Source organism: Lampetra planeri, chromosome 2 (assembly GCF_965212315.1).
Source record: "Lampetra planeri chromosome 2, kcLamPlan1.2.h2, whole genome shotgun sequence".
Taxonomy (NCBI): domain Eukaryota; kingdom Metazoa; phylum Chordata; class Hyperoartia; order Petromyzontiformes; family Petromyzontidae; genus Lampetra; species Lampetra planeri.
In genome coordinates this window covers 2,165,136-2,178,444 of record NC_136108.1, presented here as the reverse complement: position 1 = coordinate 2,178,444, position 13,309 = coordinate 2,165,136, and the positions used below count along the sequence as shown (strand labels likewise).

Here is a 13,309-nt window from a genome sequence, read left to right as displayed (position 1 = left end):
ATGGTTTCCTTACTGGTGCTGTGCCATGTCATGCGGTGCAGTGCCGTGTCACGTGGTGCGTTGTGGTGCCACGTGGTGCGGTGCCACGCGGTGCTGTGCCATGTCACGCGGTGTAGTGCCGTGTCACGCGGTGCGTTGTGGTGCCACGTGGTGCGGTGCCACGCGGTGCAGCGCGTGGGGCTGTGTGGCACCGTACACGACGTTTCGGCGTTGGGTTTGCTTCTTTGTTGCCCAAGTGAATGGGACGGTGTGCGGTGTGCGGCGTGAGGACGCCGCGATGTGCGAGACTCTGCGGTTTGCGCGTGGCTGACACCTCGTGCGGCACCTTGTGTCGCGTGGCTGACACTTCGTGCCACGTGGCTGACACCTCGTGCGGCCTGGCGGTGCAGACGAAGCCTGTGGCGTTCACGGTGCGCACCAACGTGGGCTACAACGGCTTCCACGAGGAGAGCGCCCCCATCCACGGTGCCGCCATCTCGTTCGAGGCCAAGGACTTCCTGCACATCAAGGAGGTGAGCCCTCACCCCCAACAACTACATCTGGATTGAGAACACTCGTTTCTTCGGGACTGCTTCTCGTTTGTTTTAGTTTGTTGTTCTTGATTTGAAGCTTTCGTGACTGCATGAATCCATCCTCTCTGGTTCTTTCGGTAAAGTCACGTAGATAATAAAAGCACACGACGTTTCGGTCGCAACACAAGTGTCCGTCATCACCTATCTACGTGACTTTTCCTTGCCACGCACCTCCGATTAGCATGGGTGGCTACGTACGGTGGGAAAGAAGTTCGACATAGACGCATATAGCCCACACCCCCCTCAAACCCGTATCTCCCCCCAGCGTACTCTCACATCCCATACTTAAATTGGAAAAATCCCGTTCCTTTGCCCTTTAGTTTTGCTATTTTGTTTGTGTGTTTTTTTTTGCTTTTTTTTGGCTTTTTTTGTCCCGTTTTTCCAGTTTGGTTCACTATTAGCCCGAATGTAACGTTCACACGTCACTTGCATATCATTTAACACCTCGCCGGGGTTGCGAGATGTTAACTACTTCGCCTGGTATACAGGTGGTCGTGGGTTCGATCCCACCGTCGCCTCGCAACCGCTCAACGGGCCACCGACGTCTTCTCCTAGTGCGCATGCGGACGCGGGGTGGTGGTGGTGGTGGTAGTGGTGGTGGTGGTGTGGTGGTGGTGGTGGTGGTGGATTGTTCTGTCGTTGTTGTGAATACGCTCGATTCTGGTGAGGGGGCCCCTGGCTCTGCCGGATTGGGGAATCTCTCCGAGCGCTCGCTCGCTCTGCCGCGCGCGCGTCGCAGAAATACAACAACGACTGGTGGATCGGGCGGCTCGTCAAGGAGGGCTGCGAGATCGGCTTCATCCCGAGCCCCGTGAAGCTGGAGCACATTCGCCAGCTGCTGGAGCAGAAGGCGCGGCAGGGGCGCTTCCATGCAGGGTGGGTGCCGCAACCCGCCACCACACCCCACACAACGCCCCAACTCCACACCCCACCACCGCACCACCACACCCCACACAACACCCCAACTCTACACCCCACCACCGCACCACCGCACCCCAGACAATGCCCCACCACCGAACCCCACCACTGCACCCCACTATCCGCACCCCACCACCGCACCCCACACAACACCCCACCACCGCACCCCACACAACACCACACCCCATTACGCTCCACCACTGTACCCCACACAACACCACACCCCACCACACCCGCTCCACCAGTCCTCGATCACAGCCTCCACACCGAGGGGGTCAGCAACCTGCGGCTCTGGAGGTGCACGCGGCCGCCCTTTTCAGGACTTCCTCGGTGATGCCGCTTGATAATTCACGGACCGCCGTCTCGTATTCACGTCGCGTTGTTGCGGCTCTTGAAATATTGAGTCGGTTTTCTATTTTTTACTACGGAATTCGAACAAAGAATGGCTCTTCGTGTTGTTTTGGTTGCCGACCGCTTTCACCACGAAAAACCACGCGGGAGTGGCGGGCCTCCCTGGGCCTCTACTGGTGCCGCGGTGGCTAGGAGATGTTAACTCCCTCGCCTGGTATGCAGGAGGTCGTGGGTTCGATCCCGACCCTGACGCCTGCTGTGTGTTTGAAGTTTGAGGTGTCTCTCTCTCTCTCCTTGGGGTCGAGTGGATTTTTCTCCGGGTCCTCCGGTTTCCTCCCTCCACATTTAGAGTGTTTGGCTGCTGTAAATGTCCACGAGCTGTCATTTGTGGCCAGGTTGCTTCTATCTCAGTGGGCTTCACCTGGTAAAATAAAAAAGAATTGTTTACTTTTATAGTTTAGTGGCGCTGGGACTCTGGGTGCCGCCTGTCGCCCGATTACACAGACACCGGTCGCTGCTTCTCCCTCTCTCTTTGTTCTCTGTCGTCCTCTTCGTCGCATTCCCGTGTTTTGAGTTTCTTGTGCATTTGGAAGTCTCTTTGAGATGCCGTGGCATTTAAGTGATGAATAGGTGCAAATCCTTATCCGCTCCTCTTCTCCATCAGTCATCGATCCATCCCGTGTGAGTTTGATGTCTGTCTCATCTTGAGCTCATCTCCACTTTGTATAATCTCCGTGCGTTCCCCAACTCCTCTGCAACTGCTCGTGCCATCCTTTCTCCACCGCATCTCCGTACTCCGTCACGCCGTGATCTTGAGCTGACCGCCCCCCCCCCGGCTGCTCGCCCCGCAGGAGGCAGGGAACGAACTCGTCATCCAGCCTGGGCGACCTCGTGCCGGGGTCACGGCGGTCGACACCCCCTTCATCCGGTACAACGCGGACGCACGCTCGTACATGAACACGCACGCGCAAGCACGCACGCCCTAAACCTAGATGCGCTCCACACGCAGGGGCATCGATGAGCTCCAAGCCACTGCAGTTACCCCACGCTCCTCCCCACCCTCCCCACGCTTCTCCCCACCACACCACACACTCCTCCCCACCACCCCACACACTCCCCCCACCACACCACACACTCCTCCCCACCACCCCACACACTCCCCCCACCACACCACACACTCCTCCCCACCACACCACACACTCCCCCCCCACCACACCACACACTCCCCCCCACCACACCACACACTCCCCCCACCACACCACACACTCCTCCCCACCACACCACACACATCTACCCACCACACCACACACTCCCCCCACCACACCACACACTCCTCCCCACCACACCACACACTCCCCCCCACCACACCACACACTCCCTCCCACCACACCACACCCTCCCCCCACCACACCACACACTCCACCCCACCACACCACACACTCCTCCCCACCACACCACACACTCCCCCCCACCACACCACACACTCCCCCCCACCACACCACACACTCCCACCCACCACACCACACACTCCCCCCCACCACACCACACACTCCCCCCCACCACATCACACACTCCCCCCCACCACACCACACACTCCTCCCCACCACACCACACACATGTACCCACCACACCACACACTCCTCCCCACCACACCACACACTCCCCCCCCACCACACCACACACTCCCCCCCCACCACAGCACAAACATGTACTCACCACCCCACACACATCTACCCACCACACCACACACTCCTCCCACCACAGCACAAACATGTACTCACCACACCCCACACTCCCCCCCACCACACCCCACACTTCCTCCCCACCACCCCACACACATCTAACCACCACACCACACACAACTACCCACCACACCACACACTCCTCCCCACCACACCATACACATGTACCCACCACACCACACACATGTACCCACCACACCACACACATCTACCCACCACACCACACACATCTACCCACCACACCACACACATGTACCCACCACACCACACACATCTACCCACCACACCACACACATCTACCCACCACACCACACACATCTACCCACCACACCACCACCACGTTCCTCCGCACTCCACCGCCCGCTGTTCCGGGGACGTTAACGAGAGCCGAGTGCGCGCTGCAGCGGCTGCAGCAGCAGCGGCAACAACAATCATCATCCATCGCCCGCATCGCACGAACCCACGCCTGGCACGCACAGCCTCTCCCTTCTCTCGCTCTCTCTCTTATCTCTCTCCCTCATCTCTCTCCCGCTCTCCCTCCCCCTCGCCCCGACCCTCTCTACCACTCGCTCGCCGCTACTCTCTCTCTCTGTTCTCCTTTGCGCTCTCCCTCTTGGCCGAGTGTGATGTACCGTCATATGCGATTATGTCTGCCTTGGTGTTGCCCATTGTCAGTCTGCGCTTGCTGTTCTCTCACCACCCACCAGTCACGCTGACCCCTTTTCCTGCATCACTCCCCCCCACTCCCCTCCACCCCCACCCCACTCCTCTTCCCGTCCCTTGGCACCCAACGCCTCCTCAGCCGCTCGCCGTTTTATTTCGCTAACCTAGATTCGACACGCTCGCTCGCTCTCTCGCTCGTGGCCTCATTTCTCTCTCGTTTGCTTTGAATACACGCGCGGTTGTGGACTCGATGTGTGCTCGCGTTTTTTGCTTCTTCGCTGTATTTCCTTTGCTTCATTGGTCGTTTTTTCGTGTTGGTGTTGTTGTCAATATTTTTGTTTCTTTGTTTTGTGTTTCTGTCCCCGTCTGCCGTGCGATCGACTCTGCACATCCCGCACGCACGCGCACGCACGCACGCACTTGCACGCATGCACACACTCATACGCACGCGCTCACGTATGCACTCACTCGCACGCATGTGCACGCACTCGCACGCATGCACTCATGTACACGCACACATATACACACGCACTCTCGCACACACGCAATCATACACACGCACTCATACACACGCACTCATACACACGCACTCATGCACACGCACTCATGCACACGCACTCATACACACGCACTCATACACACGCACTCATGCACACGCACTCATGCACACGCACTCATGCACACGCACTCATGCACACGCACTCATACACACGCACTCATACACACGCACTCATACACACGCACTCATGCACACGCACTCATGCACACGCACTCATGCACACGCACTCATGCACACGCACTCATACACACGCACTCATACACACGCACTCATGCACACGCACTCATACGCACGCGCTCACGTATGCACTCACTCGCACGCATGTGCACGCACTCGCACGCATGCACTCATGTACACGCACACATATACACACGCACTCTCGCACACACGCACTCATGCACACGCACTCACGCGCACGCACGCACTCATACGCACGCACTCACGCACATGCGCACACTCACGCACACACGCACGCATGCTTCTTGGTATTCATTCATCTTCATCCTTTTGATTCAACCTCCTGGAAATGTCACAACTGATTTTTGCTTCTCTCTGCTCGAATCATCCAAACAAACATTTCCTAAAAATGTTTTGTATCAAAACGAACAAACCTTCTACAACCCGGCCTTCAAACCCTCCACCTCACCGCTAATTGCAATCACCCCGTAAAACACCAAACCAAACGTCGTAAAACCCCGTTGCCATCCATCGCCCAATATTTAACTGAACCTCCGACCCACCCATCGACCTAACAATCTAACAACAAAACTCAATAACTTCCAACCCAATCATCGAACTAACATTCTAACAACACATCTCACCAACCCAACCATCGAACTAACAATCTAACAACAAAACTCAACAACCGGATTGTGAAACAAATGCCTCAACGAATGCCACCAATGCCCCCCCTCCAACACTGTGACCCTTGCACCTCTGACTTCCGAACCCATGAAACCTTCCGACCTATGACCCTCTCCAACTCCGTCCCTGCGATTCGCAACCCTCCAACCCACGACCGTCCGACTTCCAACTCCCGTTTACCCACGACCTCCGACCCTCGACGGACTCGCGTTGCCCCCCCCCCCCCTCTGCTGACCTTTGCGACCTCTTGACCTGACGCCCGACCCCGGCCCATCCGGGCAGCGTACGACTTAGACGCAATGGGTCTGGAAGCGGAGGAGACTGACCTGCAAGGAAACTCTCGCTACCCTAAGGGCAGCGCAGGAAGCGCTGGCTCCGCACAGGCCAATGCCAAGCGCAAGCCCTTCTTTAGGAAGGTACTGTTCCGATACTACTCTTAACTATTCCAACAATTTTGACTGTGAACCAGGTAAGGCCCACTGAGCTACACAGCAGCTATTTTGTCAGAAGCGACCACCTGGCTATCGCGAATGGAAGCTCGACGAAGAGGCTTATCGTCGTGTGGAAATTTACAGCAGCCAAATACTCTCAAACGAGTGATGTTCACTTTAAATGTGGAGGGGAAAAAAGCGGAGGACCCAGAGAAAAATACAAGCGACCACAGGGAGAGACACGCAAACTCCAAACATCAACCCACGGTCTCCTGTACAACAGGCGAGGTAGCTAACATCTCACCACTGTGGCGCATGTAGTGGGGTGGGGGGGGTAGGGAGAGGGTGTGGGGTGTGCCAAGTACGGTGCTACCACCTCGTGCGTCGCTGTAGTGAGTCACACGCGGTGTAGTGAGCCACTAGTGAGCCACTAGTGAGTCATGCACGGTGTAGTGTCGTGAGCCACGCCTGGTGAGATTTCGCAGTGTCGCGTATGGTGCCACATGCACAGCACCTCCTGTGTCAACATCAACTTCATGCTCGTGCATGTGAACGTGCACACACGTGTGTGCGCAGTGTGTGCACGTTCACATTTGTGTATTTTAAATCAGTTGGGCAGGTGGAGTGAACGGATCGTTCATGTCGCGAACGGGCCTTTAATCAATCTTTTAAGTGCTGCCGAAGAGAGAGAGAAGCACGTCATGTCAAGTTGATTTTGTTTAACCAGCCGGGAACTCAAAAAGGCAGGATGAGTCTCGTCGCAATGATTACTGCCGTGTGTAAAATCCCAAGTTTTGTACGTTTTCGAATTTGGCAAATGTTTGACTCCCACGCCAACAACGCAGTGGCCTGCTCTTGCGAAGTACGTCACGGGATCTTTAACGTCCGCTGTGGAATCGGCACGGTCGCTCCACCCGCAGTGAACACACTGCTCGGCCCGTGCCCGGGCGGACTGTGGCGGAGGTAGCAGAGGAGAGGGAGGGAAGGACGTCCAGTCCAGCGGGGATTGATGAATGGAGCATTGGGCGATGAAGGTGCAGAGAGAGAAGAGAGGGAGGGAGGGAGAGAGGGAGAGAGAGAGGTGAGGAGAAGGGAGAGGCAGTTGCTTTCTGGAGCAGAGGGAGTAGGAGAGCGAATATGTAAGCCCATAGAGCCGGAGTGAGGTCACAACGAGATTTGTTGTGTGTGTAGATGATTCACTCTGTTGTTGGTGTGAGGCAGTTATATATAGTTATATATAGCAATATTTGCGAATAACAGTTGAACATAAATTGAGAATCCAGTTATCCGCTACCCTATTCATCACAAATCCCATAATCCGTGGTCATGATATACGATCAACAGAAACGGTGTCTGTTATCCACGTGGTGTGGGAAAGCCATCCTAATCTCTGCTTTTTATCTGAAGCTAATTTTTCACGGATAAGAGGATTTCATATATCTTTTTTACACGTTTTGGGAAATAACTGAGATTTCTTCACATACGCAAATGTACTGATCGACCAACATCGCTCCCATTCCCCGCTAACATCGGCGTGGATAAAGAGGAATCACATTAAATTTCGAAAGGCCCGTATGTCGACTTTTGATCACGCCGATCTCGTAAGTTACAAGATAACCAATCAGATAATGCGTCTCAATCTGTCCCATCCACACATAAAAAAAACCTGAATGCAAGTTGTACTCCTCCCGTCAACCACGTGGCCTTAACGAGAGTGCTTATTGTTGGGGAAAAGAGCAGCATCATGAGCAGCAAGTCATGAGTTGAGGCTTGCGTCAGCCTGAAACCCCAGCAGCGTTCGGTTCCAACACAAGCAAACTCTGGACCGGCTTTGACATGCAGCGTCTCGTCAGCAGTCGGTCTCGTTCGAACCGATGGTGGTGGTGGTGTCGGTTAACGGGGGTAGCTCCCCCCCTGTAGCCCCCCCCCCCAACACCCCCCCCCCCCCCCCATGAGTCTTGACTGCCTGACTCAGCGCTCGGGGGGGGGGGGAGGTCCAGGTTCATTCCGTAGCCATTAACGTCAGCAGCAGCAGCGAGCATTGGGATCGTGGCGTGACTGCTGCCTCCTCTAGGCTGACGCAAGCCTAGACACGGGACTTGCTGCTGATGCTGCTCTTCCCCAACAATCGGCACTCGCGGTCGACAAAAGTTGTTCCCCCCCACCCACCCTGATTTTGTGCTGCTGGAATTGCTGGAAGTGCTGGCCTTAATCGGTGCTCGCTGACAGCGCCTCGAAGGGGCTACACGGGGTGGGTGGTGTTTGCGCGCACACACGTGTGCGTGTGTGTGTGCTCATGCGCGCACACACGTGTGCGTGTCTGTGTGCTCATGCTCGCGTGAACGCGGTTCACGTGACACGCCCCACGCATGTGCTGATGTCATCAAAACTACTCCCCGGTCGAAATAACCCCACGGGACGTGGATGCGTGCGTGTGTGCGTGTGTGCGTGCACATTAAGGCCTTAAGATGCACTTAGCCTGGCACAAGCGCCCTGGTGATGTCAACGCCACCTTAGTGGCGAATGGCGGTCGTTGTTGTTGTATGCGTGCGTGTGTATGCGTGCTTGTGCGTGTGCTTGTGTGCGTGTGTGCTTGTGTGCGTGTGTGCTTGTGTGCGTGTGTGCTTGTGTGCTTGTGTGCGTGTGTGCTTGTGTGCGTGTGTGCTTGTGTGCGTGTGTGCTTGTGTGCGTGTGTGCTTCACGCTCTCCGTCTTGAGCCACGCAGGAGCACTCGCTCAGAGAGCAACGTGCCGTGCCGCGTCTGTGTGCCTACTAACGCTCCTCCCTGCCCCACCTCCACCACTTGCCTTGCCCCCTCTCCCACCCCTGGCCCCTCTCCCCCCCCCTTCCCAACATCGTCCCCTTCTATTATCACCTCCCTTATCCCCCCCTCCCTCAACCGCCCCCTCCTCTATCACCCATTGCTAACACGCCTGGCAGCAGCCAAGCAGAAGCAGAAGTCGGTAAGAGAATCATCTCATAACCGTCCGCACCCCCGCCCCCCCCCCCGCGCGAGAACGTACGCCCCAACCTGCTGGGGCCGTGACCTTGAGTGACCCCGGGTCCATCGCTTGAAATGACCTTGGTTTGTGATTTTTAAATGACCCGGATTCTTGACCTTAAGTTTCACGGCCCTTGCTGGCACGAGCTTCTTCTTTCTCTAGGCCCGGGTGATATTGGGGCGGTTGGGTGGGTTTTATTTATCCATAACTGGGCGAGAGCCCCCGTCTCTCTTCCAAGGGAGATCACGGTATACAAATTCGGGAACAGAACCTATATTAACGCCGTGTAAATATGTGCAGAAGTAAGGTCGATAGAATTAAAAATTGGCATAATTATAAATAGATTTTTATATATATAAATAATATATGTTTTGTGTTGATGGCGTCCCGTAGCAGAAACAAATCACTCCGGTGCGTAACATAGTTGGTTGACAAAGCCTCGACTCTGCCGATGAGACCCGGTGAACGGTTTGCCTGCATAAAAACGAAAATCTTTTGTAACATTGGTCCAGAAGAAGGGCAACAGGATAGGACTTGACATTCACGAACCACTGATGTTAGCCGTGAGCAGGAACTCAACTCTGGTCACGGGGCTTCAACAGCACAGAGTGGTATAACCACTACACTGCTACTCTCCCAGCAAACTTTGCTAACGTCCGCTGATTGTAAGATATCTATGCACATGAAGTCCTCACATGGCAGTCGTAATCTGCAGTCGGTGTCTGCTATTCAAAGCATTTCAATCATTTACATTCACGAATGCGAAATACATTGCAAAAAAATATATATTGCAAAAAATTCAGGCGAGAATCACGTGACCCTCTTCAACCTCATTCTGCTCACTCGGAATCACTGCACCGCAAGACTATAAGTCTCAACCAATGTGGAGATGGAGTTGGTACGACAGAATTGGATTGCATCGCTCGCCACCAGTCACAGCAGGAAGACGCTTTCATCAGGCGGAGGGTTGATTCATCTCTCTACTGCTGCCAATGTTGCCATCGTAGAGCAAACAGCTACGATTTAAAGTTGAGGTGGCCGAGCTGGATCATTGTGTCGGCAGCAGCGGAGCGGTGTGCATCATCGCTGCGAATGCGACGCTCCCTCCGTGTTTGTCAATCGGGCGCCGAGGCGTCGTACGCTCCGCGGTTCTGTTCCGGGTGGTGACCACAGTTGCCGCACTCTGCCGACGACTTGTTAGTTTTCCATTTGTGCGTCATCATCATTATCATCATCGTCATCGCCGTCATCGTCGTCTTCATCATCGTTGTCGTCTTCATCATCGTCGTCGTCATCACTGTCGTTGTCACCATCATCATCATCGTCATCGAGTATTCGCAGCTGATAGGGCTGATGATGGCTTTGTACGATGACTTTGATGATGATGACGGCGTCTGTCCGTGATGTACGACGAGGCTGTAATGCGCCGCTGTAATTTAAGCCCTCTCAGTCGACCGAACTTGGTGATCGATAAGTTCCCCTGGCGGTGTTCGGCGTGAGACGGCTGTGGTCCGGTCTCGTGCTCTAAGTGCTCGTCAGCGATTAGAAATATGTAACAGAAACGTCGCGTGCCGGTAAACCCATGGCTCGCACGACACTCCTCCTCCTCCCTCCTCCTCCCTCGTCCGCTTCTCTCGGAGAGCCTCGGTTTCGGCGTTCACCTGCCGGACTTAACGACGTATGGCAAACACCCGTCGGGGAATAATTTCGGTCGTCCGTGTCATAAATGTTTCTGTGCCCAGCGCGCACCGCGGGACCTTGACCCTTGCCCTCCCTCTAGGGCCCTTTCTCTCGGCGAGAGTTGCCACTTGTCCTGGGTTTGTGCATCGTCGTCCTCTTTTTGAGGTAGCCTTGATAATAATAATATAAAAATTTACATTTGCAAGGCGCGTGTCATCCAAGGGTCTCGACGCACCGATCTCTCGTGATGGGAAATCTGCGTAGTGTTTCCCGAAATATTGAACGTTAGAAGTCCCAGTTTTTGTCAGCAGCAAGCGATTCTCCTCCCCTCTCGCTCTTTGTGAGACAATCTTACTCCCTTGATCTGTCCCGGTTTTTTTTTATTTATTTTACACCTCAGAGGTGGCGGGCTTACTTTGTTTACCCAGGTGAGAAGTCGAGAGGCAAGGACAAGTCTCATTTGCAAGACTGACACGACTAGGCCCACTCCGATTTACCATTGAAATGGAAAATATTCGGTGAGCAATCAAGAGCAGTGATTCCTCACCGAATTAGCAACTAATCGGGAGGTGCGGGGGAAGGACAACAAGCAAATGAGCAGTGGAAGCAACGCGGTATGACGTTGATTAACGTCGCAGAAAAGTAAAAAAACAAAACACTAAAAGGCCCCGATTCACGTGGTGGTATGCGATGATGTCCCTCGCCGTCCGGAGTTTCGCAAATAAACGCCGTGTCGCCGTTGTCTCCGGCGGGATGACGGCAGCGTTTGGGCCGCGTCGTCAAATTTACTGAACCTGGCCACAGATGCTACTCTGAGAGCGGTCACCATGTAAACTAAACTAAAACTAAACTATGTTTTGTTTTATTTGACCAGGTAAGGCCCACTGAGCTATACAACTATTTTTCAGAATCGACCTGGCTATCACAAATGTTAGGCCAACGATGTGGCTTATCATCGTGTAGAAATGTATAGCAGGCAAATACTCTAAACGCGTGATGTTGATTCTAAATGTGGAGGGAAAACCGGAGGACCTGGAGAAAAATCCACGCGACCACGGGGAGAGAGACACCGCAAACTCCAAATATACAGCAGGTATCAGGGTGAGGATGAAACCCACGACCTCCTGTATACCAGGCGAGGTAGTTAACATCTCGCCACCGTGTACCCTCTCCACACCTCCCCTCCATCCTCGCCCTCCCCGTCTCCTTCCGTCACCGCCAGACGGAGAATGTTCCTCCGTACGACGTGGTGCCGTCCATGAGGCCCGTGGTGCTGGTGGGACCTTCGCTCAAGGGATACGAGGTGCGGCGCAACAACACCACCAACTACAACAACTACACCAACAACTACACCAACACCAACAACAACTACACCACCAACTACACCAACACCAACTACACCAACAACTACACCAACTACAACACCAACTATACCAACAACACCACCAACTACACCAACACCAACTACAACAACAACAACACCAACTAAACCAACAACACCACCAACTACACCAACACCAACTACAACAACACCAACTAAACCAACAACACCACCAACTACACCAACACCAACTACACCAACAACAACACCACCAACTACACCAACAACAAACACACCAACTACACCAACAACAATACCACCAACTAGACCAACATCAACTACACCAACACCAACTACACCAACAACAACACCAACAACACCAACAACTACACCATCAACTACACCAACAAATACAACAACTATACAAACTACACCAACTACACCAACAACAACTACAACAACTATACTAACTACACCAACAACAACAATTAACGCCACCAACTACACAAACAACAACAACTACACCAACAACACCACCAACAACAACACTACCAACTACACCAACACCAACTACAACAACAACTACACCAACAACTACACCAACAACACCACCAACTACACCAACACCAACTACACCAACACCACCAACACCACCAACAGCAGCAGCAGCGGGATATGGCACGAGGAAGGAAGAGATGGCAAGGTGTGGTGGCATCGACAGCGCCCGACGTCATGACCTCTGACTTTTAACCATCGCCTGTCTTTAACAAAGCCACAGCTACGAGTGGATTTACAAAGTGTACCCAGAAACATTAGTTCAGCCATACCCACTAAACAAACCCATACAAAATGTACAAGGTATACACCGACATACCGCTAAGGGGCTGTAACAAACATGAAGATGCGTGCGTGCGTGTGTGAATCTCGCCCCCCCCCCCCCCCCCCCAGGTCACTGACATGATGCAGAAGGCCCTCTTTGACTTCCTGAAGCACAGATTCGAGGGGCGGTAAGCAGAGGCCTTCATTGTTTTAAAAAAAATAATAATAGGGTGTTAACCCTTTCTGGCAATAAACCAGGAGGTGTTAAGATGTTCCAACACCAAAGAGAAACCTTTTGCCAGGAATCAAAGTCTGCATGAACCACACGTACTTGTGGTGAACATGCAAACAAACGTGCCCTGATCATTCATGTTTGATGCATTGTCT

At 53.7% G+C, this 13,309-nt stretch overlaps 1 protein-coding gene across 1 annotated transcript in view; it reads left to right on the top strand.

Moving 5' to 3' along the window:
• LOC144733276 (voltage-dependent L-type calcium channel subunit beta-1-like) overlaps positions 1 to 13,309 on the top strand; it is an 89,406-nt gene that overhangs the window by 52,048 nt on the left and 24,049 nt on the right. Inside the window, exons 3-8 of the mRNA XM_078615085.1 lie at positions 390 to 512; positions 1,312 to 1,448; positions 2,693 to 2,769; positions 5,952 to 6,085; positions 12,005 to 12,085; positions 13,052 to 13,110. Coding sequence (XP_078471211.1) covers positions 390 to 512; positions 1,312 to 1,448; positions 2,693 to 2,769; positions 5,952 to 6,085; positions 12,005 to 12,085; positions 13,052 to 13,110 — 611 coding nt within the window. The remainder of the gene's footprint in view (positions 1 to 389; positions 513 to 1,311; positions 1,449 to 2,692; positions 2,770 to 5,951; positions 6,086 to 12,004; positions 12,086 to 13,051; positions 13,111 to 13,309) is intronic.